The 24,838-nt window shown below is 42.8% G+C and overlaps 1 protein-coding gene across 4 annotated transcripts; it reads right to left on the bottom strand.

Annotated features, from left to right (window-relative positions):
* Window positions 1-6: 6 nt before the first annotated feature.
* Window positions 7-24,838, bottom strand: CA5A (carbonic anhydrase 5A). 4 transcript variants are annotated; one of them, XM_027646465.1, is made up of 9 exons: window positions 24,587-24,838; window positions 16,150-16,347; window positions 12,540-12,658; window positions 11,711-11,806; window positions 10,758-10,820; window positions 9,094-9,249; window positions 7,482-7,598; window positions 1,229-1,274; window positions 7-1,007 (listed from the first exon to the last, which is right to left on the bottom strand). In XM_027646465.1, the coding sequence occupies exons 1-8, from the start codon at window positions 24,702-24,704 to the stop codon at window positions 1,257-1,259; spliced, it is 885 nt and encodes a 294-aa protein (XP_027502266.1). In that variant the 5' UTR covers window positions 24,705-24,838; the 3' UTR covers window positions 7-1,007; window positions 1,229-1,256. The 4 variants fall into 4 exon arrangements, with proteins under 4 accessions (XP_027502266.1, XP_027502267.1, XP_027502264.1 ...); XM_027646466.1 differs by lacking the exon at window positions 1,229-1,274; XM_027646463.1 differs by lacking the exons at window positions 7-1,007; window positions 1,229-1,274 and having other exon boundaries at window positions 5,736-7,598; window positions 24,587-24,837.

Raw genomic sequence — 24,838 nt, 5'->3', positions numbered from 1 at the left:
GAGGAGGAAGGAGGGTGGTGCAGCGCCCCGGGATGGCGCGGTGGCCGCTGGGCAGCGGCTGTGCCCGCTCCGTACGGGGGGGCACTCGCTCCTGTCCGGGGGTCTCCGCTTCTTACCGGCGGTGCCCGCTCTGGTACCGGGGGTTCCTGCTCCTTAACGGCGGTACCCGCTCCTTACCAGGGGTTCCCGCTCCTACCGGCGCATCTCTCTCATGCCCACCCCCTCCGACTTTCCCTTGCCCCAAGAGGGGACAAGGGAAGCGAAGCGGCCACCCCACATCTCTGCCCCCGGGTACAGGGGGGCCCGGAGGGGAGGTGTGTGTTACCATCCGTTCTCCTGCCTGCATGGGCTGTGTGTTCCTCAAGAGGAGAACGGATCCCTGTGTGTCTAAACCTGCAGTTCAGCAGAACCTGTGTCTCCCAGCTCCCCCCAGTCCCATCTTGCTCTGCTCTTCTATCCACCTTCCACCCAAGTCCCCGGTGCTGCATCACCTGCATCTCTGCAGAGGCGCTGCAGGAACCTGCCTGTCATGGCAGATGCCAGAATCATCCAAAAAAAATTATTTGCCAATCTCAAATCTGACTGCCATGTTGGATGCCAAAATCACCAAAAAAGTTTGTTTGGAAACCAAAAATATAAAATAATTCACCAATCTGGCAGCATGCAGGCAAAATGGGCAGGCGCAAGTTTTGCATCCAAGGAGGCTCACTTGGATACTACAATAAGGCCAAAGGAGCCAGTTTTTTACCAAATTCAGATTCCCTTTTGCCCTTGTAGGATAGGAGAGGAGCTCTGAGCCTGGAAGCTCTGATTCCCAACGACACTCCTTCTCACTGAGAGGTGGAAGTGGTACCTCTGAGCAGCTGTTTCTCAGCAGGGGTTAGTTGGTGTCACACAAGAAGTCATGCCCAAGCTCCAAAACTCAAAGTTGTCCATCCTCCTGGACCATGTTTCAGACAGTGGGTGGATCAGAAGGTTCTCTCCAAGATACCTCACAGATGGGAATTCTGGGGAAAGATGTGACATTTCAGTAACATTTTCAGGTACCTCACACTGGTAACTGCCATCACCACTACTTCCAACCATTCCAGGAATCCTGAGCAGCCTAATCCTGGGAGCACTAATCCGAACCTGACATCTAGTGGCTGCTCAGCCCAAGGGCTCAAAAATCTGCTGCTGGGTTTATATAAACATCCACATTTAGAAAGAAAGCTTAGAAAAAAATTACCTTGGCACCAAGCATGTACTTCCAGTTTTCAGCTAGAAATGGGAACCTGAAGGGATTGAAAAGACTATGACAGTTAATTAAACAGGAAAACATATCAGAATTTTTCTGTAACCCTAAAAGCCTTTCTTTAGTCTACCAGCTTAACATTATAGACTCTATGGCTGGAACCTAAAGCAATTGTTACTGCATTTAATGCTTTATGTTGGGTAAAATTTTCACAGGACCATGAAATCAGGTAGTTACAACTTAAGGGATTGTCTCTGTGTTGACCTTGTTACGCTGGACTCAGCAGACAGGACTGGGATAGAAATAAAATATATCCTTCAGGTGTTTCCAGATGAATGCTCCAATTTAGGTCTGTATTTGGGTGAAGAGAATCATTCATGGAGGGATTTACTCCACCAGTTCTCTAGGCCAAGCTCTTACCTCAAGGCAAATAAACTAACTGGAATCAAAATATCCTGAGCTGGGAGGGACCCACTTGGACGGAGTCCAACTCCTGGCCCTGCACAGGACAATCCCAATGACCTGCTTGATGACTGTGGAATTTTACACCTGACATTAGCCCAGAAATTTCCATTGACTTTCACAAGAACAGGATGGAGTAATCTTCTTCTAATTCTTCCAAAAGGGAATTTCTTAATAGAATGTGGAAGTCCCAGGATCCAGAGGCAGTGGAATAGCAGCCACTGAACTGCCCCATTTCAAGTCAACCACATACTTGACTCTCTTGCAAATTAATCCATCAGAGTTAATTCTGCAACTGTTTCTCCATTTGTATTCCTGAGAAAATCCTGGCTTTGCCAGTGTGTTCCCAGAGTGCTTTATATCTTCAAAGCACTTCCCAAATGCCAAGTGTTATTATCAGAACATTAACTCTCCTCAGGCCCCCAAGTTATTCCACGGGATCTTTGAAGACTATTTGATTATCCAATCAGTTCTCCATGTGTTAATACTCAGGCACTCGGAGTTTGTCACATCAAAAAGGAAGGAAGGAAGGATTTGTCAGAAGGACAAATAATTACCAGGAGCAGGAGCAAACTGGCCATTTGTCAGGAGTAATGTGGATGTTCTTGACCAGGTATCGGCAGGGCTGCCTTGATCACACCCAGCCACCCCCTGGAACCAGACCAGCCATTTCTTCAGCAAACACCTCAGCTCCACTAACAAAGAGCTTGGAAGTTTGTTTTCTTGGGTAAATGGAAGTAGTGGCAGCTTCTAGAACCCTTAAATAGTAAAAACAGCAGAGCTGACCTCGCTCTTAATCTAACACAATACGTTGCCTGCCAAAAAGCACCACTGGGGAGGCCTTCTATAAAGCATTATCTACTATTATTTTTGGGGGGATTCCTTAGCCAGGAATGTAATCCCCTATTTTTTTCCCATCAAAATAAGTAGAAACTTGTTTGAATTAATTCAGCTAAGCAAAACCTCTCTCTATGACAGCTAAACTCCAAGCATGGCTCTGCAGTGAGACAGAGAAATTAATGCTCATTTCAGCTAATTAGCCAATCTTCACAGAATCACAGGATGGTTTGGGTTGGAAGGGACCTTAAAGCCCATCCAGTCCCACCCCCTGCCATGGACAGGGACACCTTCCACTATCCCAGGTTGCTCCAAGCCCCATCCAACCTGGCCTTGGACACTTCCAGGGATGGGGCAGCCACAGCTTCTCTGAGCAACCTGTGCCAGGGCCTCCCCACCCTCACAGGGAAGGATTTCTCCCTAATATCTAATCTAAACTTACTGTCTTGTATCAATTTTTAATTGTGGTAAGTAATTCATTTTACGGGTTATTTGACCAGATTATTGTAGCCACAACCACAAACTGGGAACCTCTTGAGTTACACCACACATGGGCTCAGTTTTATCAAGGCCAATTACACAACAGAGAAAGGAGCTCAGCTGACAGGTCCAGTTTAATGATCAGTGCCAAATGAAGGAGCTTAGCAAACATCCTCAAAATCTGGAATCCCCTGGGAAATGGCATGTTGCATCTGGCTGGATGTAATAAATAATTAGTTACCCTTCCATCAGCACAGCAGCAACAGAGAGGGCATTGTGCTTTCATTCCCATTCTAACACAATTCAGCAGAGTCTTTTCAGAGCCTGGAAGTATCACAGCACATCTGACAGCTGATTAGACTCCACTCCTAATGAACTGGGTCATTCCCAAAGAGGAATTGTATTATTTGCTTGACAGAAAAATCTAGTTTTTAACTTGAAGAGTTTAATTACACAACGAGATCCAGGCACAGGTTTCTCTGGTCCTTTATTGCAGTTGCACACTAATGTAACAGTGTAAAATCCAGCAGCTACAAGGTTCTATACAGCAGGTAAAAACTGAAGGAAAAGGCATTCCCTGTTACAGATGCTGTCTCCTAAGACAATTATTTTCAGTAAATTATGATCAGGCAGATAACAAACATTAAAATATACAAAATGTAATAACAGCCACGAAAACACAATGAACAAAGAAAAAAGCAAAGATGTGCCAAGAAACACAAATTAAAACATTCAAAATTAAGGCACAAACGGACCCTTCCTCCAAAGTACAATTCCAGTCCTTTAAAACCCTGTAGAGATCAAAGCAATCTCTGTTTTCAGAGCTTTCAAAGCCAAGGGAGACACCCCTGTCAGCTCTGGGGTCATTCCTGGCAGAAGGCAGCACAAGAATGGTCAGGGGTACGAGGTGGTTACACCTGAAGTGAGAAAGTTCTGGAATGCAGGAATACAGATCAAACATTCAAATGCCAAAGGGAGTTGTTCCAACCACAAAGTGACCAAGACTGAGATAAGAGCAGCATTTAACAGGAATATTGAAAGGCAGCTGGAAGTCAGGCCAACACAGACACTGGTCTGTACTCAAAAACCTTCCACTCCCATTTCAGTCAGTTTTCCCAAAATTATTTCTATTACAGTCTTTAATTCCTAGTACTTATTGCCACAGGAATGCCTCCCAGGGCACTGTTAAGTTACAAAAGTGACTACTATGCAAGGAAAATACAAATATGTGCTTTGACCCTTTCATATTGTACCATCCTAAAGAGCCTAAAGATTCCTCTTTCAAATAAAGTTTCACTTAATTGTGCAAAATCATTACAGATATCAGCTCTTACCCAACAATTAAAACATTTTTATACACACAAAACAGAGAATAAGGGCAAAGAATTCTACCCCATCTCCTGTTTTACACACATGTGCAGGCACACAATTATTTCCTTGAAGTCAGCACTCACAGGGCCAATAAAGTCATTGTAACATACAAGTTAAAATTAAAATAACATCCAAAATTCCCTTTCTGTCCATTTCCAAACTGAAAATTCCAACAACAATCTGCCCTGCAACTGAACTCCTGCCTGCCTTAACCAGGTTGCTAAAACACTGCACAGAAGTGCAAGAAACAGCAAAATAACTGTAACAGAAAACTTATTGTTGTAGCAGAGTTAATTGTTTCTACATTGACCCTGTTTCCATATATTTGAAGTGATGAGTGCTGAAATTGAAATTTATTAATTTTATGGCAGTAAAAACAGATGTGATTTTATCTAAATATGGAGTATAGCTTAGTACCTGTATGACTTCATAATGCACCTATTCTCGAACAGTAAATGACAATACTTCAACAAAGTAAATCTCCATGAGAACTTGAAATGGATCACTGGAAAAGGGAATATTCAGCATCACCTCTGATGGGTGGTGGTGTGTTAAAAGAGATTTACACAGCCAGGAGGAAATTGTGGTTCAGTGGAGCAAACCTCAGCATGGAGAACTCAGGTGGGTGTGAGGTACCACAGCATTACAGAGCACCTCAAGGTTAAACATTTACACCCCAGTGGTTCTCTAAATCTGTATTTTGTATTTCCCAGGAGTGAAACAAGCTCAGACAGAGCTTGTTTGGGAGCAGAGACACCCAAAAACTCGGTGAAAATTACCAAGGCAACTAAAAAACTGAGCAATTGCATGAAGCTTTTTAGAATATATTATATATGATAAGGATATTATTGATGCAGGTCACCTATAGCCCAGTGCTGCCGAGTCTGCTCTATTTTTAAATATAAGGCAACATTAACATGTCTTTATATTATAATTTTTCCTATTAATAATGAGTAGTAAAATATCTGAACCACAGCCACCCTTCTACAGGGTCCTCTTCAGAGAAGTGTTTGCAAGAATGGCACTGAACAAAAACCTCAAACTTAATGACCAGGCCATGTACACTCGGGTAAAAAGTAAAAACACTTTTTTCCTATTGCCAAAACTGGAGATCATGGAATCATGGAATGGTTTGGGTGGGAAGGGACCTTAAAGATCATCCAGTTCCAAGCCCCTTCCATGGGCAGGGACACCTTCCACTAGACCAGGTTGCTCCAAGCCCCATCCAAAGAGAAATGGTACAGTTCAACCAACATGGAAAGGTTCACCCAAGCAGTAAGAGGGCTTGGGAGAAGCAAAGAAACCAAAGAGAGATGTTGCCATTTTGAATTCACTACACAGAAAAAACATCCATTTACCATGTACAGTCACTCCAAAGTTAAGTGGCCACATTCCAAATTGCCAGGGCAGAAAGGCACAACTGTTGCACAGTAACAACAGCCTGAGGTAGAGCTATTAAGGAAGCAAAGGCAGGATTGGGGCACTTAACTGGTTAAACAAGATTATTCCAAAACTTTAAAATCATCAGGGTCACACCAAAAAGTGTTAAAGTGCTTTTAAACTGAACACTTGGACTTTAAAAATAAAAGTATCAATTCTAAAGCTCTGGATTTAGATTGACAAGCCAGTGTCACGTTTCCCTTGTGCTGAATCACAGCAGCAATGAGAAGCAAATGAGTAAGATCAGTTCCTCAAGAATCAAAACCACAATCAATCAAGATCACACCAGGGTTTACAGACAGACCTGCTCCTCACCAGAAAATCTGACCATCCAGCAAAGCAGAAAGAGCCAGGGAAGAAGGTGCTTGAGAGAAAATCAGGCCTAGTAGTAGTAGGATGTGCAGAGGTAGATACTACTCGTGGCAATTGGACCACAGCTCCAGGATAAGACTCTGCAGGTGGCAGCTCCACAGCAGCTTGGTTTGGTCCACAAATACATTTCAACCACCACTGGACCTCGTTACCATAAGGTGCTAAAAATACAAACTGGTCCCCAGTTGTCCTGAAGCTGGATAAGTCTTTTTATAAGACAATACATCTTAAGGCAAAACTCTGAAGAGAGTGCACTGGTGCTCTGTGAGTTACTGAAATCAAAAACCTTTCTGAGGGCTGCATTTTGTCCTAGCACAGGTTTCAGAGATTGGTTTTGGCTTTTTTTCCCCAAATCCCACTGGGAGGGTCAGCTGGGCCTTATCTAATCTTGCTCTCCTTTGATGTGATCGGTTTTCTGAGATCAATTGGACATTTTCACCTAATTTGCTGCTCTTGCCAGTCCTGAGATGCTGGTGAATTCTCCTCTGCTCTCTTCTCCTGATACATTATTAACACAGAAGAGTAAAAGCTGCCAAAGCTAAAAGCTTCTACATTTGTTAAAAGGTTTAAGAAAAGGTATTCTGGCTTGTGATGTATTTAGAGTGGACATTCTGCAGCCTCCACATCAAACATGGATCGTGCAGCCAACAGAATGGAAAGAGCTTTTATTCTACAAGTCATTTTTGTCCTTCTCCTCTTTTCACCCAAGGAAAAAGGAAGAAGGTAAAATGTCTCTGTATGTGTGACTAGAGAAACTACTTCTCTTCCAGTTCTCTTCTCAGATCTCAAACAAATTCACAAAAGCACCTGATCAGTGTTAATACTTTGCACTTCTTCACACTTTCTCCTTGCTAACAACTTTTTGACCAGGATTATTAACTCATGCAAGGCACTGAAACAGCATTTGAAGATACACAGAACAATTCAGAGAACAGGCAGAGGAAGAGCTCTCCCATTGTTATTTTAGCTGTAGTTGTCTTAATAATTCCTTACTGATCCCTGTCTCAAAGCAAGTCAATTTGTTAAGGGTTGATATTATTTACTTCTTCAGAAAAGCAAAACTAAAAACCCTCACAGCTTCTCTAGTGAAGGTCAAAGGGCACTTAGCAGGACTGCCACTGGGGCTGGCTGTGAAAGTGCAGGAATACACTGCAGGAAAAGGGAAAATAATGAGAAATAACATTATGTCCACGTGCTGCAGCCTGATGTTGATGGGCCACACCTATGGCCTGACCTGCTCAGCGTGGCCCTGGGGCTGTGCCTCAGTGTCCAGGAGGTGCCTGACCTGGAAGGACGAGCGCACGGTTCGGTCCATCAGCGGCTGCAGGGGACGGAAGTTGTCCACCATCCTCTTCTCCTCCTCCCCATCTGAGGTGAAGAGCAGCATCCTAAAGGCCTCCAGCTGAGAAGGAGAAATGTCCACTTTAGTGACTTGGCTAACTGGGGGATTGTAGGAGTTTGTGACGAAACAAAGTCATTTATTCTTTGGGGGGGGGAATAAAAATGGGAGTTACTGTTACATTTGTATTCTGAGAAATTTTCAAACAAATTTCTGGCACTTCTTTGTCACCCGCTGGCAAAGATTATCCCATCATCCCTGTCAATGCAGAAGAGGAATTGTCAGTCACCTGCCATCTTTAGGCAGATTAAATCCCAAATGTGGCATGTCTGAGACAGACCTGATTCCTATTCAGATACTGGAACATGTGTCATCTTGAAATAACCTGCCCAGCCTTAATTCACACCCTTCCTGACACACTGTCACCCAGGAACGAGGGAACATCAACAAGCAACAATCCAGGTAGTTGTTCTCTCAGTGGTTTATAACTGGGATTAAGAGAAGGTATGCAGCAGATCAGCTTTTAATGCTCACAAGGGCATTCCAATGTTAAGTCACTGCTATGCCATAAAAGAATGAGAGTACAGGGCCAAGAAAAAGGAAAAAATGAGAAAAATTTCAATTTAAAAGAAGATTGCTACCCTGTGTCTGCAGTTCTCTGCTCTGTTAACAATCTTCAGTTCTTCCCATCCTGTTCCTTTATGTAAACTAAAACATTAAAATCACATGCAGGTTTATTCCTCAGAGCTGGTGTTTGGTTGGAGCATGACTTTCTTGATGGACAAGCTCCATGCAAAACTGTATTAAAGAAACCAAATTTCTCTTGCCTCATGTCATTGGATTCTCACTTCATTACTAATCAAAGCCTCAAAAAACAGGAACAATGCACAGATCATTTTCAGTTCCTTTTAAACCATGAATAAACAGTAGATTTTTGGGGGCTGTCCATTTTTACTTGCTTTGCAGCAAACTCCTAACACTTGTTCTATGCTGTGATGCCCCTCAAAGTACTCTCCACCTCTTTGAAGAGGCAAAAAATTCCTGAGGACTTCCAATAAACCCCACAATTGTAGCACAGTTCTCCTTCTGACCATCTTCCTTATCCCTGCATCTACTTTATACCTTTTATAACATGAACAACTCAGCCCTTGCAGTGCCTCCAAGATTTCTGTGCACGTGGCCATCAAGAACATGCACCAAAGCTCAGTTTGGAATTTCACAAAACCTTCCCTCCACAAAAAACCTCCTGGTGAGGGGAGCAAAATTACACTCCAATAAATAACCTTAGAAGTTCCTAAAACATCTGATGTTTTCAAGGGGCAGCTTCCAGCATTATCACAGACCAAGAGAAAACTCTTTGAGAAGAGCTGACAAAGTTGAGGAGAGCTGGAGAAACATCTTGAGTCTTTCAGCATTAGCTCTTGTAATGTCAGGATTCCTCCTCAAATCCTGAATCCTCTGTGCATTCACAGAGAATTGCTGGCAAGGAAGTGCTTCTGTGCATCTTCCTCTCTGTGGCAGCAACAGGAATGATATGAAAGATAAACCTGAGATTTACCTGATCTTCATCCACCTCTATTGGCTTCTTCTTAATAATCCATGTGACAGATTCAGTCAAAGGGGGAGTGGTCAAGGAGCCTGCGTAGGTCCAATAGTCAGGACATGAAGGTAACAAACAGGAGGGATCAAAGACATCAAACTCGATAACAGTGTCCTAAACACCAAGAAAAAATATTTTTAAGCATTGTATTTTGAGGAAAAAAACGACAGAAGATTAAAAAATATCTTAACTGTGAGATTAAATACTGTACATGTTACGTATGTTATGGGAAATTAGGTGTTCTGAATATTAACAAAGATCTACATAAAAATATAATATAAAATCCCACAGATTTGTGGGATTTGAGGCAGCTGCTGAGCACACAAAATTGAAATATTTCCATTGTCCCCACAGGCCATTAAGAATTCAGAAGAAACAAGGAGAGTGAAGGAGCAGCTGCCTGTGGCTTTGTGGGAGCTGGATGCAAACAGGGAAAAGGAGGAATAAGTGGTGGAGTAACTTCACGTAGTGCTGCCAGATACACTTAAAAGACTGCAAACAACAGTGTTTTACTTTTCACCATGTGATTTTAGGCAAGAGGGAGAGGAAAGAGGACTAAAATTTTATTTGAATTATATCAAATATTCCCATCTCCAGAACTGCAATCCCACAAGTGAGGTATCAGAGACCACACAGGAACTTCAGAGCCTGGGATTTCCTACACAAACATTGCTCCTGAGGATATACTGGCAATGCAGGAAAGGAAGATCCCGTTTTTCCTTTCCACTTTATCCATTCCCCACTGAGAATGAGAAATATTGCAGTCAAGAATTGTTCAAAAATGGAAGGTTGGATGAGAGATTCTAGATGGAGGAAGGACATGAGAACAGATATTTTCTGACCTTCCTCCTCCCCTGGTGATATTTGGTCCTTAAGTCAGTGATAATGTTGGAAAGGCAACAAAGATTTTCAAACGTTTTAAACCAAGCATGGATGAGTTGCTGGGTGACAGCCTTTGGAAATGAGATCCCTTTCTGAGCAGCCCACATGCAGCTTGATGAGCCTGATGCTTGATACTAACCTTTTATTTTTATATCTGGACTTTGGTTTCTTTCAAATTCATATGTTGTAAAACATTATATTCTAATAATGGATGTATGTGCACAGATTTTGTAGGTCCTCTGGTTTATTTGTCACTGCACTGCCATAAATATTTATTTGAATTTTTTTTAATCCTTCTTGTGAGAAATAGTGGCACAGTGACTTCAGCTGGATGTGCTTACAAGTTACAATTTCCCACGTGTATTTTTTGTGTGTACTTTGAAGAGGGAACAGGGACCTGGAAGAGCAGGAGCTGCTCCTGAGCACTATCAGAGATACAGCACTCCCTCTCCTGGCAGGAGTCAGGAATCAACCAGGAAGAGAACCCCGTTCCCGTAGCAGAAAATTTAGTGTTTATAAAAGAGCTAATAATCTCCCCCTCAAAGACCAGACAAAAATCAAAAAGCCTTAATTCCCCAGTAAATAAACCACCACTTCAAGCGTGAAACATGTGCGTGCCCTTCCAAGGGGATACAACCTCAAGTGACTCATTTCTTCAAGAGGCTTTGAAAGCTTCAAGTACCCAACTGCTCCTTAAAAATTCCCCACCCACCTCCAGTGGGACACTTCAAAGCACTGACCTTGTGTTTCACTGCTGGCAGGGCATCCACCAGGGTCTGCAGCCCCTCGTGCCGTGCTCCCAGCTGCAGGGGACAGGGAGGAGTTGAGGAATCATTAAGCTGATGTTCTACTTATCTGTCTTAATATACGTTTTTTGAAAACAGTAATCACAGAATGATGGAAGGAACCTCTGGAGATCTTCCAGTCCAACCCCCCCTGCCAAGGCAGGGTCACCTGGAGCAGGTGACACAGGGACACATCCAGGTGGGTTTGGAATGTCTCCAGAGAGGGAGGCTCCACACCCTCCCTGGGCAGCTGTTCCAGTGCTCTGACACCCTCCATGGAAAGTTGTTCTTCCTCATGTTGAAGTGAAACTTCCAGTGTTTTAGTTTATGGCCACTGCTCCTTGTCCTGTCACTGGGCACCACTGAGAAGAGTTTGGGACCACCCTGACACCTCTTGGAGATATTTGTATGGATTGATGAGATCCCCTCTCAGTCTCCTCTTCTCTAGACTAACCAGGCCCAGCTCCCACAGTTTCTCCTCATCAGAGAGATGCTCCAGACCCCTCATCATCTTTGTGGCCTCTGCAGGACCCTCTCCAGCAGCTCCTTATCCTTCTTGAACTGTGGAGCCCAGAACTGAACACAATACTCTACATGTGCCTCACTAGGGCTCAGTAGAGGAGCAGGATCACCTCCCTGAGCTGCTGACAACACTCTTCCCAATACACTCCAGGATCCCACTGGCCCTTGGACACACTGCTGGCTCATGGTCAACTTGTCACCCACCAGGACCCCCAGGCTCCTCTCAGCAGAGCTGCTCTCCAGGTCAGTCCTCAACCTGTGCTGCTACTTGGGGTTATTCCTCCCCAGGAGCAGGACCCTGCCTTGGCCTTTGCTGCTGTATTTTGCCCTGAATTGGTTTTAACAGAATGCAAACAAAAAGACATCACTAGAGCTTATGAAATTACCTTTAAAAACACTCCAATAACAGCCAGGCCATTCCCTTCCATCACAGCTTCCTCAAAAGTCGGGTACTCCACAGCATTCCAGTGCACCAGATGCAACTGAAACAGAAATGTGAGAAATCAGCACCTGCACAGAGCACAGAAAAGAAACCTCACTTTTGATCTTGGCTACATTTGGGCCTTGGCAACGAGACACTGCAATGAGCTGCCTCAGAAACCACACCACAAAAATGAGGAACAAAGTGTTACTGGAAAATGGCCCTTCCCTTTTTATTTCTTTTTACCTTAAACAATAGGTGAAGACCCATATATGAAAGAGATTTAGTCTGTGGGAGACTGGCTACAGAAATGCTAGTTAAAGGAACAAAAGAAAAGCTTAGTATTCCTGGAACTGGAGGGATTGTCCCTCTCTTAACAGGAAGAACAGAGCACACTGTCCTATTTTTCCCCATTTTCTCCATCCTTTTTGTTGACTCTTTCTTCCTTAGTCATCACTTAAGCACAAAAGTTTTGCTATTTTAATAACTGCTTAAGAGTTGCAAACAGACAATAAAGTGATGATAATAACCACCATATTGCCAGAGAACTCTGCTGTACATCATTCTAATAATTTAAGAAATGCCAAAAAAATTGCCCATAATTGGAATAAACTTTTGAACAGTAGCCAAGGCTCTGGGGATCACATACACAAGACAAATTTATTACGTACAAGGTAAGGAGGATCAGGCCTCTTGAGTTACAGCTGTGGCTGGAAGAATTAAATAATCCATTTTCTCTTTAAATATTTACACCTGAGACAAGTGTTTGCATTGTTCAGCATTTTATCTCATACCTCTGCTGGGTAAAATTTACTGTCAACTGTGTGCTCTGAACCCCAGTCATTTATAGCTCCCCAGTGGAAGTGGAACTGCTTTAGCCTGTACTGGTTTTCCAAGGGACCTCCAACGATTACTAAAAAACACAACAAGACACACATATTAATAAACATGACTTAGAATTGTCCAGACAAGGAAATCCTTGACAAATATTTGCCCACAAAAAAAAAAACCATCAAGTACAACAACCATTTACACTGAAACAGTGACCTGTTGCTTGGCTGCAGCAATGACACATGTACTGAATGACATCCCAGCAAAGCCTCAATAGCTGTGAAAAAATATTGACATTTTCGTGACAATCGAGACTGCAAAAAATTTTTGCCAGAAAAATCAGTATATTGTGTCACATGTTCAATTCTCCTCCGAGTTACAAAAATCCAAACATACTATTCTGCTTCAACACGTTTCAGACTGCAGAACCAAAGGGAAAAGATTTCATGCACAGCCAAAAATATGCAAATATTCAAGCTACACTTCAGGAAGTATCTAAACTTGCCCCTGGGCAAGACTCTGAGTTCTAGAAGCCTTAATGCACTTTTTAGCCATGAATAAAGGCAAACCTTCAGTCTGCTCTCCTGATTTCAGAAGGCCTCTCCCCATTTTGCAAAGATACGAATGAAGAAGTCTCTGCCCAGCTTTGTGGTTTTACTCATTTCCTCCTAATTGAACCAGCAATATCCTGCAAATTCATCTTGCTCCTTATTATATCAGAGCATCTGGCAAATGAGGAACCATAATTACTGCCACAGGGCTAATAACACATATAGAATCAGAGAATCATTTAGGGTGGGAAGAGCTTTAAGATCATGAGTCCAACTGTTCTCCCAGCACTGCCAAGGCCACCACTAAACCAGCAGCATCTGCTGATTTTCACTTCACTGCAGGACATGGTGAAGTTTTATAGCAAACCATGGTCTAAAGTACCCAATCCCAACACTGCTTTTGAAAATAAGTGAATCACTTTCATGCTAAGGAGAAAACAATGAGAGGCATTAAGAGCTTTTCATGCCTTATTTTTTTCCCTGAAAGTCAGCCAGCAGGTTTGGAATTCTAACTGGACAGGCCTGGTTGTGGTAACGGAGGAAGCTCAAACAGGAATGAAAATGCATTTAATTCATTTCACCCACTACTGCTGACCTCTAAGAACAAATGTAATAGTGACCATCACTGAGAAATCATGATGCCCCATCCCTGGAAGTGTTCAAGGCCAGGTTGGATGGAGCTTGGTCTAGTGGAAGGTATCCCTGGCCATGGCAGGGGCTGGAATGAGATGAGTTTTAGGGTCCCTTCCAACCCAAACCATTCTGTGACTCTGTGATGGAGAAGGGGTGGGATGAAGAAATGCCAAATCTTTCCCAATTAAAGTGTCTGTGCTCTAACATGAACCATTCATCACGTGATGATGCAAACCCACAAGTGACTAAATTTGTGCTAATAATCACATTCACTTAAATACTTGCCTCACAAGTAACTTTAGGCACAGACACACAGATGTAGAGACTCAGATTCCTATAGTGGACACCAGAAAGTAACAGGAAACAAATAGGAACTTACAGTCCCTTTACAAGCATTTCCTCTCAAATTACAATTTGGATAATTCAAAACAAACCAGAAGTTTAAAGGAACTGTAACAACAACGAGGGAAAAGAATCACACCAGCTTTTTATTGCAACCCTGGTTCTGTTTCAGCCTCATTTCCTGATGGCATCACACACAGACAGGACCACGTGCTGCACCTACCTTCCCCTCACCCTCTTCCTCCTCCTTCTCTGCTCACAAGCAGCACTACCTTCAGCTTTAGCCCAACTCTTGTTCTGCCTCATCTCAGGATTCGGGAATTTTTGTCTATCCTGGGTGTACATTTCATTTTGTCTTTTCCATCTTCTGTTTCAACTGTGTTGCTTTTGTTTGTTCACAAGCTTTCTTCTCTGGATTTCTAGTCTTGTTAGACAGAAGCTGGCAGAAAGAAAAATCAGAAATGGCAAGAGTAAAGAGAGAAAGGTGGAGGAGAGAGACAGGCACTTGAAAACTGGGGGGTTATACAGCACCATCTCACTATCTGGTGTTTCTCTGTCACTTTGGTGCCTGTCACTGATGTTTGATGCCATCCCACCCCTTCATGGACTTGAATTCATCTGAGGAAGATGAGGATGATGAAAAGGCAATTCCCCTCTGTTACATCGATTCTCGCAGAAGAAAAACCAACTTTGATATCCACCAAATACTTTTCAGGATCATATCCCTCAACAGATAGCAGGGTGTGGCTGTATAAAGCAAAAGGCTGTTAAATTAAAAGCAAACCTAACCTAAAGTTAGTAAGTTAAAATCACTGATGAGCTGACAAGTGATGTGTCTCCCCTAATCCCACCTCCATAATGCAACAGCAGTTTGTGCTGCAGAAACAGAAGGGTGGGACTTGGCTTCTCCATTACATATAACAGCTCTCAAATAAGCAAGAGCAAGAATATCCCCTCTTGGAAACTGATATTCTGAGTGAAGAGCTGGAAACAATAAAAGAAAAAAGAAGCCTCAAATGTCACACCAGCTCCCTGCATTCCACCACCACCACCATTTTTGCTGCATTATCAGCCTCCTTCCAAACATCGATCAAAAATACTGGTACTGTGAACACAAAATATTTGTTTGCTGAAAGCTCCCTTCCCAAGAGCACTACTAAATCCCTCAGGAAGCTGTAGGATCTCTCACAGTGAGCAGTCACCTTAAACACAAATTACTCTGATCCAACAGGTTCAAACTTGCTCAGGGTCTCTCAGTTGCTCCCTCCAGGACAAGCTGAGTAATCACATGCTCAGTTCTCCTGCCTTATGAAATATCCTTACACATACCTGCAATATCCTTTGGTAAAGGCAACTTTTAAAAGGAACAAAAAAATCTGGAATTTGGGAGCAGTATCTTGATTTTAACTCACTTGGCCCTACTGAGCATTTAAAAAGATTGAGCTGCTCACGTCAGAGACTTATTCCCATGAAATTGCTGGAATGCATGACTGGATTTTCCATGCACGACTCCTCTTGCCCTAAAACAACAGGAACACACACACCTGCTCCCTGGGCAGCAGCTCAGTGTTGTTTAACTCCCCAAAAGCCCATGGAGATAAGCATTTGTGCTTTCCAACTGCAGGTAATTTGGCAGCTGATTATTTCAAATGCATTAAATATAACTGTTAACAGCCCAAAAAAAGATAAGTGGCAGATTACTTCAATAAAGTGCAGTGATGGAATCTGATTTAAAAGAGGTAAATACACATATATATGACTGAAGATTGACTCATATAGACAAAGCTGTGACCTAAAAGACAAGGCATTGAGGCTCGTGCAATAGGAATAAGTTTCAACATACAACAGGGCATTTGTGCAACATAATAAAAACGAATCCTATATAGACTTCCTTCATTCCAATTCCCACCACTGTAAATTCATGTTTAGCTACAGCATTTTTTACTGTACATTCATCTTCAACACTTGTCCTGAGATTCACGTCCCGCAACATCTCCTCTCTAAGTATTAATGAGACATTAAATAGATTTTTCTGGGTTTTGCTTACTTGATCTATCAGTAGAATCGTCAAACTCAACAAGGAATGAATATCCATTGTTCCAGATGTGAAGACATGTTGTTGGGTCATAGCTGATTTTCAGAGGCTTCAGAAAGGGATCATAAACACTGTCTCTCCACTGGATGTTGATGGGAGACTGTCGGGTGCCTCCAGGAATTGTCAGTGGGCTCTGCCAAAGTGGATGCACTGGAAGATGATGAGGAGAGTCAGGCTCTGATGCACGATACAGAGCTAAACGCTTCAGAACTTTTTGGCAAGGGAAGGTGCTTTGTCACCAAAGGCTAATTTGAGTCAGCTGATGAGCAGGAAAGTAAAACAAAAATATTACATTCCAGCTGCATGACTCAAAACCACACAGGCAAACACAGTTAATTTGACTTAGAACTGTGTCAGTACCTTTCTGCATTTGGAAAATGCTCTTCAAAGAAATTCTTTCTCCTTATATTCCACAAAAAAGAATTTTTTCCTTTCATTGCCAGTTGGTTTTTAAGCTGTCTTCTGTTTTCCAGCTTTGCCAGAGTCTCAGCACTCCATTTCAGCTTTCCTTGGACATCAGTACCATCAGCTGACCTGGGATTGCACTGGACACAGGATAACTGGGTAAATGCCCAGATGGAGTTTCTACAGTTTATTCTGTTTAAAACCAGACCTGAGATCTGTGTGGATGGGGAGCACTTGTTCACCTGCTGTCCCCGACACTGATGACCCACAGACAGGTTTTTGTGCCCTGTGCATCCACCGAACCCCAAACATTACAGTCTACTTCATTAGAGACAAATCTTTTAACAAACCACTCACGTGCCGGGTGGCTAAACAACCTTCCCCCTCTGTTTCCTAGAGAAGAGCAAACTTTATCGGGCCACATAAGGTCACCTGCCGCAGGTAACGCGGCACAAAATACGCTCTATATTCAAAACACAGTCACCCCCTGACATTTCGGCCGAGGAAGTCGCGGACAAAGCCCGGCTGGACTCGGTGTCCCTGCCGCTCCGACACTAAGCCCCCTCAGCGCAGGGGGCTGGGAGCGATGGAGGGACAGGGCAGCGAGGGGAGGGGAGAGCGGGGTGGGCAGCGGGGAGAGCTCGGGGCAGCGACCTGCCTTCCTCGGGCGCTGGGAGCCGCTCGCCCGGAGGGGTGAGCGCAGCCCCGGCCCCAGGCAGCCCGTCGCGGGGGTCGCTGGCACTCACGGGCGTCTCGCAGGCGGTAGGAGCAGCAGGCGCCCAGGCTGCAGCGGCGGGTGCCCCGCCGGGTGGAGGCGGCGGCCGCCCAAGCGCGGCGGAGCAGCGGCAGCATCGCCGGGGCCATCGCGGAGCCGCCACCGCCCAGCCCGGCCCGGCCCAGAGTGGCCCCTTCCGGCACGGCCCCCCCGCCGCCATCGCCCCCGCCTGAGGCGGGGTGGGGGCGGTACGGCCCGGCCCGCAGCGCTTCCTCAGGGGCGGGCCGACATCACCGGAGTTCCATCCTGTCACAACGGTAGAGAAGCCACAACAGTTCCCTGTGTGTGCGAGTTCGCCATTGCCCGTGGGCAGGCTCGTCCCTGTGCCTCACAGCAAAAGTGTGTCCCATCACACCAAAAGAGTATTTATTCTTTCTCACCAAGTGCATCCCCTCACACCGAAACTGTATCCCCTCGCACCAAGAGTATTTATTCCCTCACACCAAGTCTATCCCTTCATGCCAAAAGTGCATCCCCTCACACCAAAACTGATTTCTTCGCACCACGTGTATCCCCCTCGCACCAAGAGTATTTATTCCCTCACACTTCGCACCAAGTCTATACCCTCACACCAAAAGAATATTTATTCCCTGGCACGAAAATGGATTTTTTTGCACCAAATGCATCCCCTCACACCGAAAGCATCCCCTCGCACCAAGAGTATTTATTCCCCTCACACCAAGTCTATCCCTTCACACCAAAAGCAATCACTTTGCACCAAGTACATTCCCTCACAACAAAAAAGTATCCCCTCACACCAAAACTGTGTCTCCTCACACCAAGAGAGTATTTATTCCCTCACACCAAAACCGATTGTTTGGCACCAAGTCTATCTCCTCACACCAAGTCTTCCATCACACCAAAAGTGTGTCCCCTCTCACCAAGAGTATCCCCATCACCCACAGAGATGGGTGGCCCTGGCACAGCAAGGTCCCTACCCCAAACTATATATAGAAAACTTAGGAAAAGTTAACATTATGGCCACTTTTCTTGGCTGTCCCAAAGGCAGGAGGCCAAAACAGCCCCACCTTGGATGGTAAAAGGAGTCAACTCATATTCACCTAGCACTGCTTGAGGCAGTGAAACCTTGATGAAACTAGTTAAAACCTTGGTTGCTCCTCACACCTTTTCTCTTATCTACCTGCCAGTGAGGAACACACTATAAAGAAAAGCCTGTAGAAAGCTGAATGTCAGTGAAAGCAGAGATAAAGTGTTCTCATTTTTGCCAGCTGTTGGGCAGCCAGCCAGGAGCAGAACACCTCCCTCAGCTCCTGGCCTTCATCTTACCATCTGTTTTGAATCTTATTTCATAGTTACTCTCTTCAAATAATTTTACACATGTCATTTCGCTTTTGGGGATTTTTTCTTTTGTTAGGATGAGTTCTTTTGAATTTTCATGAGAAACCTGATGTGGGATTGACAATGTTTTACTGAAGAGGAGACAGGACTAGATACTCAACTAGAGTCAACCAAGAAGTGTTTGCTCTGGTTTACAACATTATGTAAGACGTTTTCATTGCATTCACAGTTTAAAGTACTCCTGAGTTGAGTAAGAGGAGGTTGAAATCTGGTGAGTTATTTGCTTTGAGTGGCTATACAATCAGAAAACAGATCATCAGGAGATGTACAAACAGCTTGTGATCTTAGGACAGTAAGCTGTGTTTAAATTTCATTTTGCTTCTTCCCTGCCAAGATACACCTTCTTTAAAGCACAATCTTTTTTGTGTAGTGGAGTTCAAGTGCAACAAAATGGATTCTTGATTTGACTCCCAATGTTTTTCAGGAGGCTAATTTACTATTTTCATATAGAGCTCCCTGTAACTTAAAAAGAAGAGATAAGTACTCAGAAAATTGAAAAGACTTGCTGCCCATAAACATCATGATTCAGTCAGGCTTAATCACAGTTTAACAGCTTATTGATCATGGTTAGGCAATTATTTAGCACAGGTCAGATGTGTCTGCTGCTGAAGCTTCTGATGAACAGCAGGTACCTCCTGGTCATCAGGACAGCCCAGATGAGCTTCAGCTTAATCACAGCTCAGACAAAACTTCAGATATTTTATATTCAGCATAAATAGGGGGTCTGGGGTTTATTCTCCCTGCTTTACACTGTGGCATTAAGATGACCCAACACCATGGAGCTTTTTAGGGGGTTGATCCTGAAAGGTTTATTACAGAGTTACTAAGCTGGACAGAATGAGTCATTTCTTGGGGGCTGAAGAGCAAAACCAAAGGGAAGTTCTTACAGCACATGCTTTGAGAAACAGTGGGCTGTTCCAGTGCAAAACTAAAGAGAAATAATTTAGACACAATATTTTTGCTTTCCTTTTGAATCATTTGTAGATTCTCCATCCAACTTTTATGTGCACGTTATTTCTTACTGAGAATAAACGTCATTGAAACGCTGGCATTTAATTAAAAGAAACCTTTTCTTCTCTCAGAGGTGAAAGAAAAACCCTTCAAAATGGTCTGTGGCAGTGAGATGTTTTGCTTTGAACCTGCAGATAGAAGAACAAAAACTACCTGTGCAAGAGGAAACATAAGCCCTCAACTTTGTTCCAAGCACTAAGGCAATGTGGCCAAAATCTTTTCTGGACCATTCCAGAAACAGAGTTTTCCGTTGGCTGTACTCCAGTTAGAGATGGTGCATTGTGCAAGGGAGACATAGCTCTAATGCAGCTAAAGCTGGAGAGAACAGCAGCCAGAATTACAGTATCCCTGTTGTTCTCCCGTTTTCCCCAAATCGTTACATTTCTGGGCCATCTGGGAGGGTTTCAGCTCTTTTCTCTCTTGTTCCTGATCTCAGAATGGTTTCCACAACCAGAAGTCTGGCAATTGGCCCAAGGGATGAGCTCAAGTGATGCAGGATCTGTGTGGAAGGAGAAGTAGGACCCTCATCTACGAGATCTGTTTTCAAATATTCAAAGTTACTTAAAGACAAGGTGGGAATTACGAATGAAGTGAGCAGTTTGCAGCCTTTGCTCACTGAGAATGGGTCTGTCTGTTGTTTACCTTTGTTACACACACATCTCTATTATGGTCAGAGCAGTTACAGTAAATTTTGTCATATAAAAAGCATGACCAAGTTGTAAATCACCTGTGAAGAGAGATCTGCCACAAACAGACCTAATCTGTGCTTGATTTATTTGATTTTTAGGCCTCCCAGACAGACACAGTGATGTTCCATTTAATTTTACAGTATTTGGAGGCTTCTTACATTTGCATTGTGGGTTTTTTCCTATCTTTCCCAGCTGAAGTAGATATACAGAGCCATCCAAATAGTCCCAATCTTTGGAATTATTTTCTATTATTAACAATTACTCCAAAACTGCAATTAAATAGTCCATTTAGGATTGATACAAGTATCAAAAGCTTCTGGCTGGGAGTCAAGATCCAGATGAAAATACAGGTTGTATTAATATATAAATTATAATTAATTAGTATATAAATTATAACTCATAACACAGTTTCCAAGCAAATATTTTGAAGGCCACAGTTCTGTGGTAAAAATCCAAAATAAATTGAGTTAAATGAAAGGATTTACTGCCAATTTACACTGTTATAAACTTGATTTAAAGAGACAAAACTTTTTTCAAGGCTTCAGTGTTAAATTCTATTTAAGCATCCTGGGCAGAAGATCTCACATAGGGGTTAGAAAATGAGGGGTAAAATGGCTCAGCTTCAGTAGAGTTCAGTCTTTATGGTTTTAATCTTAAAAGAAAGAGGAAAAAATCTGTGGAATCCAGTCCTTTGATTTGTTTACACAGAGATTTTCAAACGAGCTTCCTCCAGATCCAAGATAAGACAGGGAGGACAACAGGGTGGGAAGAGCTGAGAAACCCCACCCAGGGGAAGGAAATAAGGTTTTGTCCTGAGTTGGGCAGGACTGTTTGCTGTAGCAACACATTCTGAGTGAGAAAATAAAATACACTTATTCCTGAAACTCAATAAAGAACCATTTTAAACTTTAAAAGACTCTGCTTCAGCCACTTGGGTTGAATATTGCCAAGGAAATCCAGGATAGATTGATTTCTTGGAAGGTTTTTTTGTATGAATGACGATTTTGGGGGATAACAGCGATGGTTGGCTGAGGTCCATCGTGACAAGGTGTTGAAGTTGAGTTGAATTGATGTCAGATGGGGACTGTGATTGGGGCCAGTTTATTGATAAACAGCCCAGTGGTTTTTATCAAAGGGATGTAGCTGACAGGGTGCCCTGAGCTCCACGGGGAAGCAGCACAGATTGAGAAATGCTGAGCTTTTCTCTGCTTCCAGAATGTTTGGCTGAGATAGGAGCTGGATGAGGAGGCAGAGGCTGAGGCTAAGTCCAGATAAGGAGGAAGTAATTCTACTTGGCAAGGTAAAGCAAACAGAGGCTTTATCTTCTGCTGTATAAAAACATTTGCTAAAATTATGCATGCAGGCATGGAAAGGGCTTGGGAGATATCTCCTGGACAATTTGGGGAGTCCCTGCAGTTGTTTGTGCAGTCCTGGAGATGGCACACCTGGACTGGGTGGCACTGCTGCACTTGATTCTGCTTTTCTTGTAACTACTTCTAAAAAGAAAAAGCCATTCAGGTCTGCTCTGGCAATAATTACTGGGGATAAAGTTAAAATAATCCAATTCTAGATTTAAAATTTTATTTTAGTTAAAAATAAATCCATAGGCTTAAAATCCCCATGGAGAGCTTTTCCAGAAACTATTATAATCAAATAATGTCTGAAAGCAGCACCTCCACATGTAGTTACAAGGTACCCCAGAGCTTAGCACAGACATCCACTGTGGGCCTCCACATCACTAGGAATTCTTACATACATGCCACGATCCTCAGCAGTGTTTTGACAGTTCTTTCCCAGTGAAGCACAGGAAAAGAAGCCAAAAAAAGGCTCTAGGAAGTATCAGCCTTCAACTTGTTTAACCCTTGTCTCAGTTAAGGGCCGAGTTCACTGTGAATAACCCCCAGACTTGTCTTACTCAGTGCTCCTGTCTACTCACTGCCTGCCAAAACCAGCCATTCCAAAGGGAATGTTTTCCTAAATCAGTTTGTTTTGGCATTTGCTGCATGAATGGCACGGAGTAGAGAAAGATTTAAGTAATAAATATTGTCAATCATTAATAAAAAAGAGGAATGTGAGTAAAAATAGATACCAATTGTAGTTATTTATTCAGTGGTCTTTCGATAGAGCAGCGTGGGATGATCCTTTCCTGGAATGGGATCTCTTCTTATGTGTAACCATAAAATAATTCTCCATTCCATGTGGAAATCTGGAGAACTCAGTTTTTCTCCAGTTTGACTTCTTGCCCCACTGAACAGTTGCAGATAGTTTTCCTACAGTTACACCTTCTGTGACTGAACAGAAATGGAACACTTCAGCCTAATAAATTCCATTCCTAAAGTTCTTAACTCCATAGGCCATAAAATTTTGTGGGATGTTAACACTGAACAAGCAGAAGAATTGGGATTGCATAGAGGGATCCTGTGCTGCCTTTTCATGAATTCCATTACTTTTTAATGATTTATATTGTCTGTGTCTCCACATTGGAAGTTGTTGGACTCATAATAAATATTCACTTGCAATCTCTGTTTGTGTCTTCAAATATAAAAATAGTGAATAAATTATAAAAAATAATGAATAAAGATACAGAATAATGACCTTTTTAACCACAGTTCCAGGGGTTTCTCTGGATTTCCCCTCTGGAGCAGTAATTCCTGTCACCACGAGCAGTTTGTGGGAGCCCAGCACTGCACTGTCTGGCAGAGGTTTGGGTTTTGGCTCTTGAATTGAAAAAGTTTATCACAAACTGGAGATAAAGGAGCAATATGGACAGTGCTTGTGAATATATTCCCTCATGTGCACCCACCCATCTGTGTATTGACGGACTAATTAACACATCTAATTAATATGAATTCAGTGGAAAAGCTACTATTACATGTACCTAATTAATACTAATTTGTTAGAAAAGCTATTATTTTATGAGGCTGAATCATTGTTTTTCTAAACTTTACTGTAGAGCTTTTCTTGGAATAGAGGAAGAATGTCTTTCTCCTTATTTTAATCAGGAAAATGAAGTTTCTGAGCCTGCTTGTCAAGACAAAACTGGTAGGGAAGGAAGTAAAAGTTCAAGAGACCTTTGAGCTGTGCTAAGAAAGTTCTGCACAGGTCAGAAAAGAGGAAAACACTGTCATGGATGCAAGTGGGATCATTTTCATTTTGCATTAGGAATTAGGCTCTTCCTTGTGGTTGTTTCACTGGTAAAACAATTCAATACTAATTTTGCTTCTAAGATTAGGCATCTTCTGTAGATTTAAAAATCGCCTTTTAAAAATGCATTTACAAGTGCAGAGCTATTAAACATTGAAATTACTGAATATTTCTTCTGGCTTTCAATAGAAACAAAACTTTGTGACACAAAATCATCTGTTTTCTCATCAATTAAGTAAACACAAAATTTGGTGTTTGGTAACTGAAAAAGAAAGGAATCACACCTCAGTATTCAAGCAGGGATCTATCTGGCTGTTCTTTGGGAAAAGTTAAACTGAATACATTTCAAGAGGAAAAAATAGGAAACAAAAGGATTTTCCAAATGGAAAAAATGACTCAACTGTTCTCCAGCTGACGTTATCTGTGCAGACACACAACCTCTGGTGGCCTCATCTTATCTATAAGCCACTTAATCAGTATTTTAAATAACTAAATTTTTAACATCTTCCAGTAGTATCCTGCACCTCACAGTGATTTATTGTATATCTGTACAGCACATTTAGAAAGGTTTTGGTTTGTACTGGGCCTCATTTTCAAGATTAAACATTGTGGTGTCCGTGAAATTCAAAGTCAGACTCAACTTGTGTTAAATGTGTTTTGAGTTACCCTTATTTCTGTGTGACCAGTCAAACATTGCAGGACCAAGTTAGAAAGTAGCGATTGTATATTGTTTCTTCACTGTAGTCACAAGTGAAAATCCCAAACAACCTGGTAGCACTGACAACAGAAATAGAGAACAACATTTTAATCCTGCAATTCCATAAGGTATTTCCATCTCTAGTTCCTCTCGCTCTTTTTTCTTTCATCCTTCAGTCACATTCTCAGGTTCCCCCTTTTGATTACCTAACAAATAAGAACAAGGCTTAACTACACCTTTTCTCTTTCTACCTCAGCATCTCCATTAGGCAAATATCCAATATTTTTGGATAAAATGAAACGCACTTACAGGCAGCATTCCTGTTTTTCCTGGAGCAGGCAGCCAGGCTGCAGGGCCGTGCTGGGCTCCGGAGGCTTTTCAGCTGCTGGTAGAGACACCCCAGGGCTTTTGCCTTCACACCATTCATTGCCACCACCAGGGCACTTAAAATCTTCACTTCCTCACTCAGAGGAGCTGTCCAGACTCGATGGACCTGTGAACACAAAGAGGAAAAAAAACTTATGTATACAGAGCTCCGAGATAACTGAGGGGTCACCAGGC

Source organism: Corapipo altera, unplaced genomic scaffold, assembly GCF_003945725.1.
Source record: "Corapipo altera isolate COAL_440 unplaced genomic scaffold, ASM394572v1 62, whole genome shotgun sequence".
Classification (NCBI taxonomy): domain Eukaryota; kingdom Metazoa; phylum Chordata; class Aves; order Passeriformes; family Pipridae; genus Corapipo; species Corapipo altera.
The sequence above is the reverse complement of the archived record's forward strand: the minus strand, read 5'-3'. Positions and strand labels throughout refer to the sequence as shown.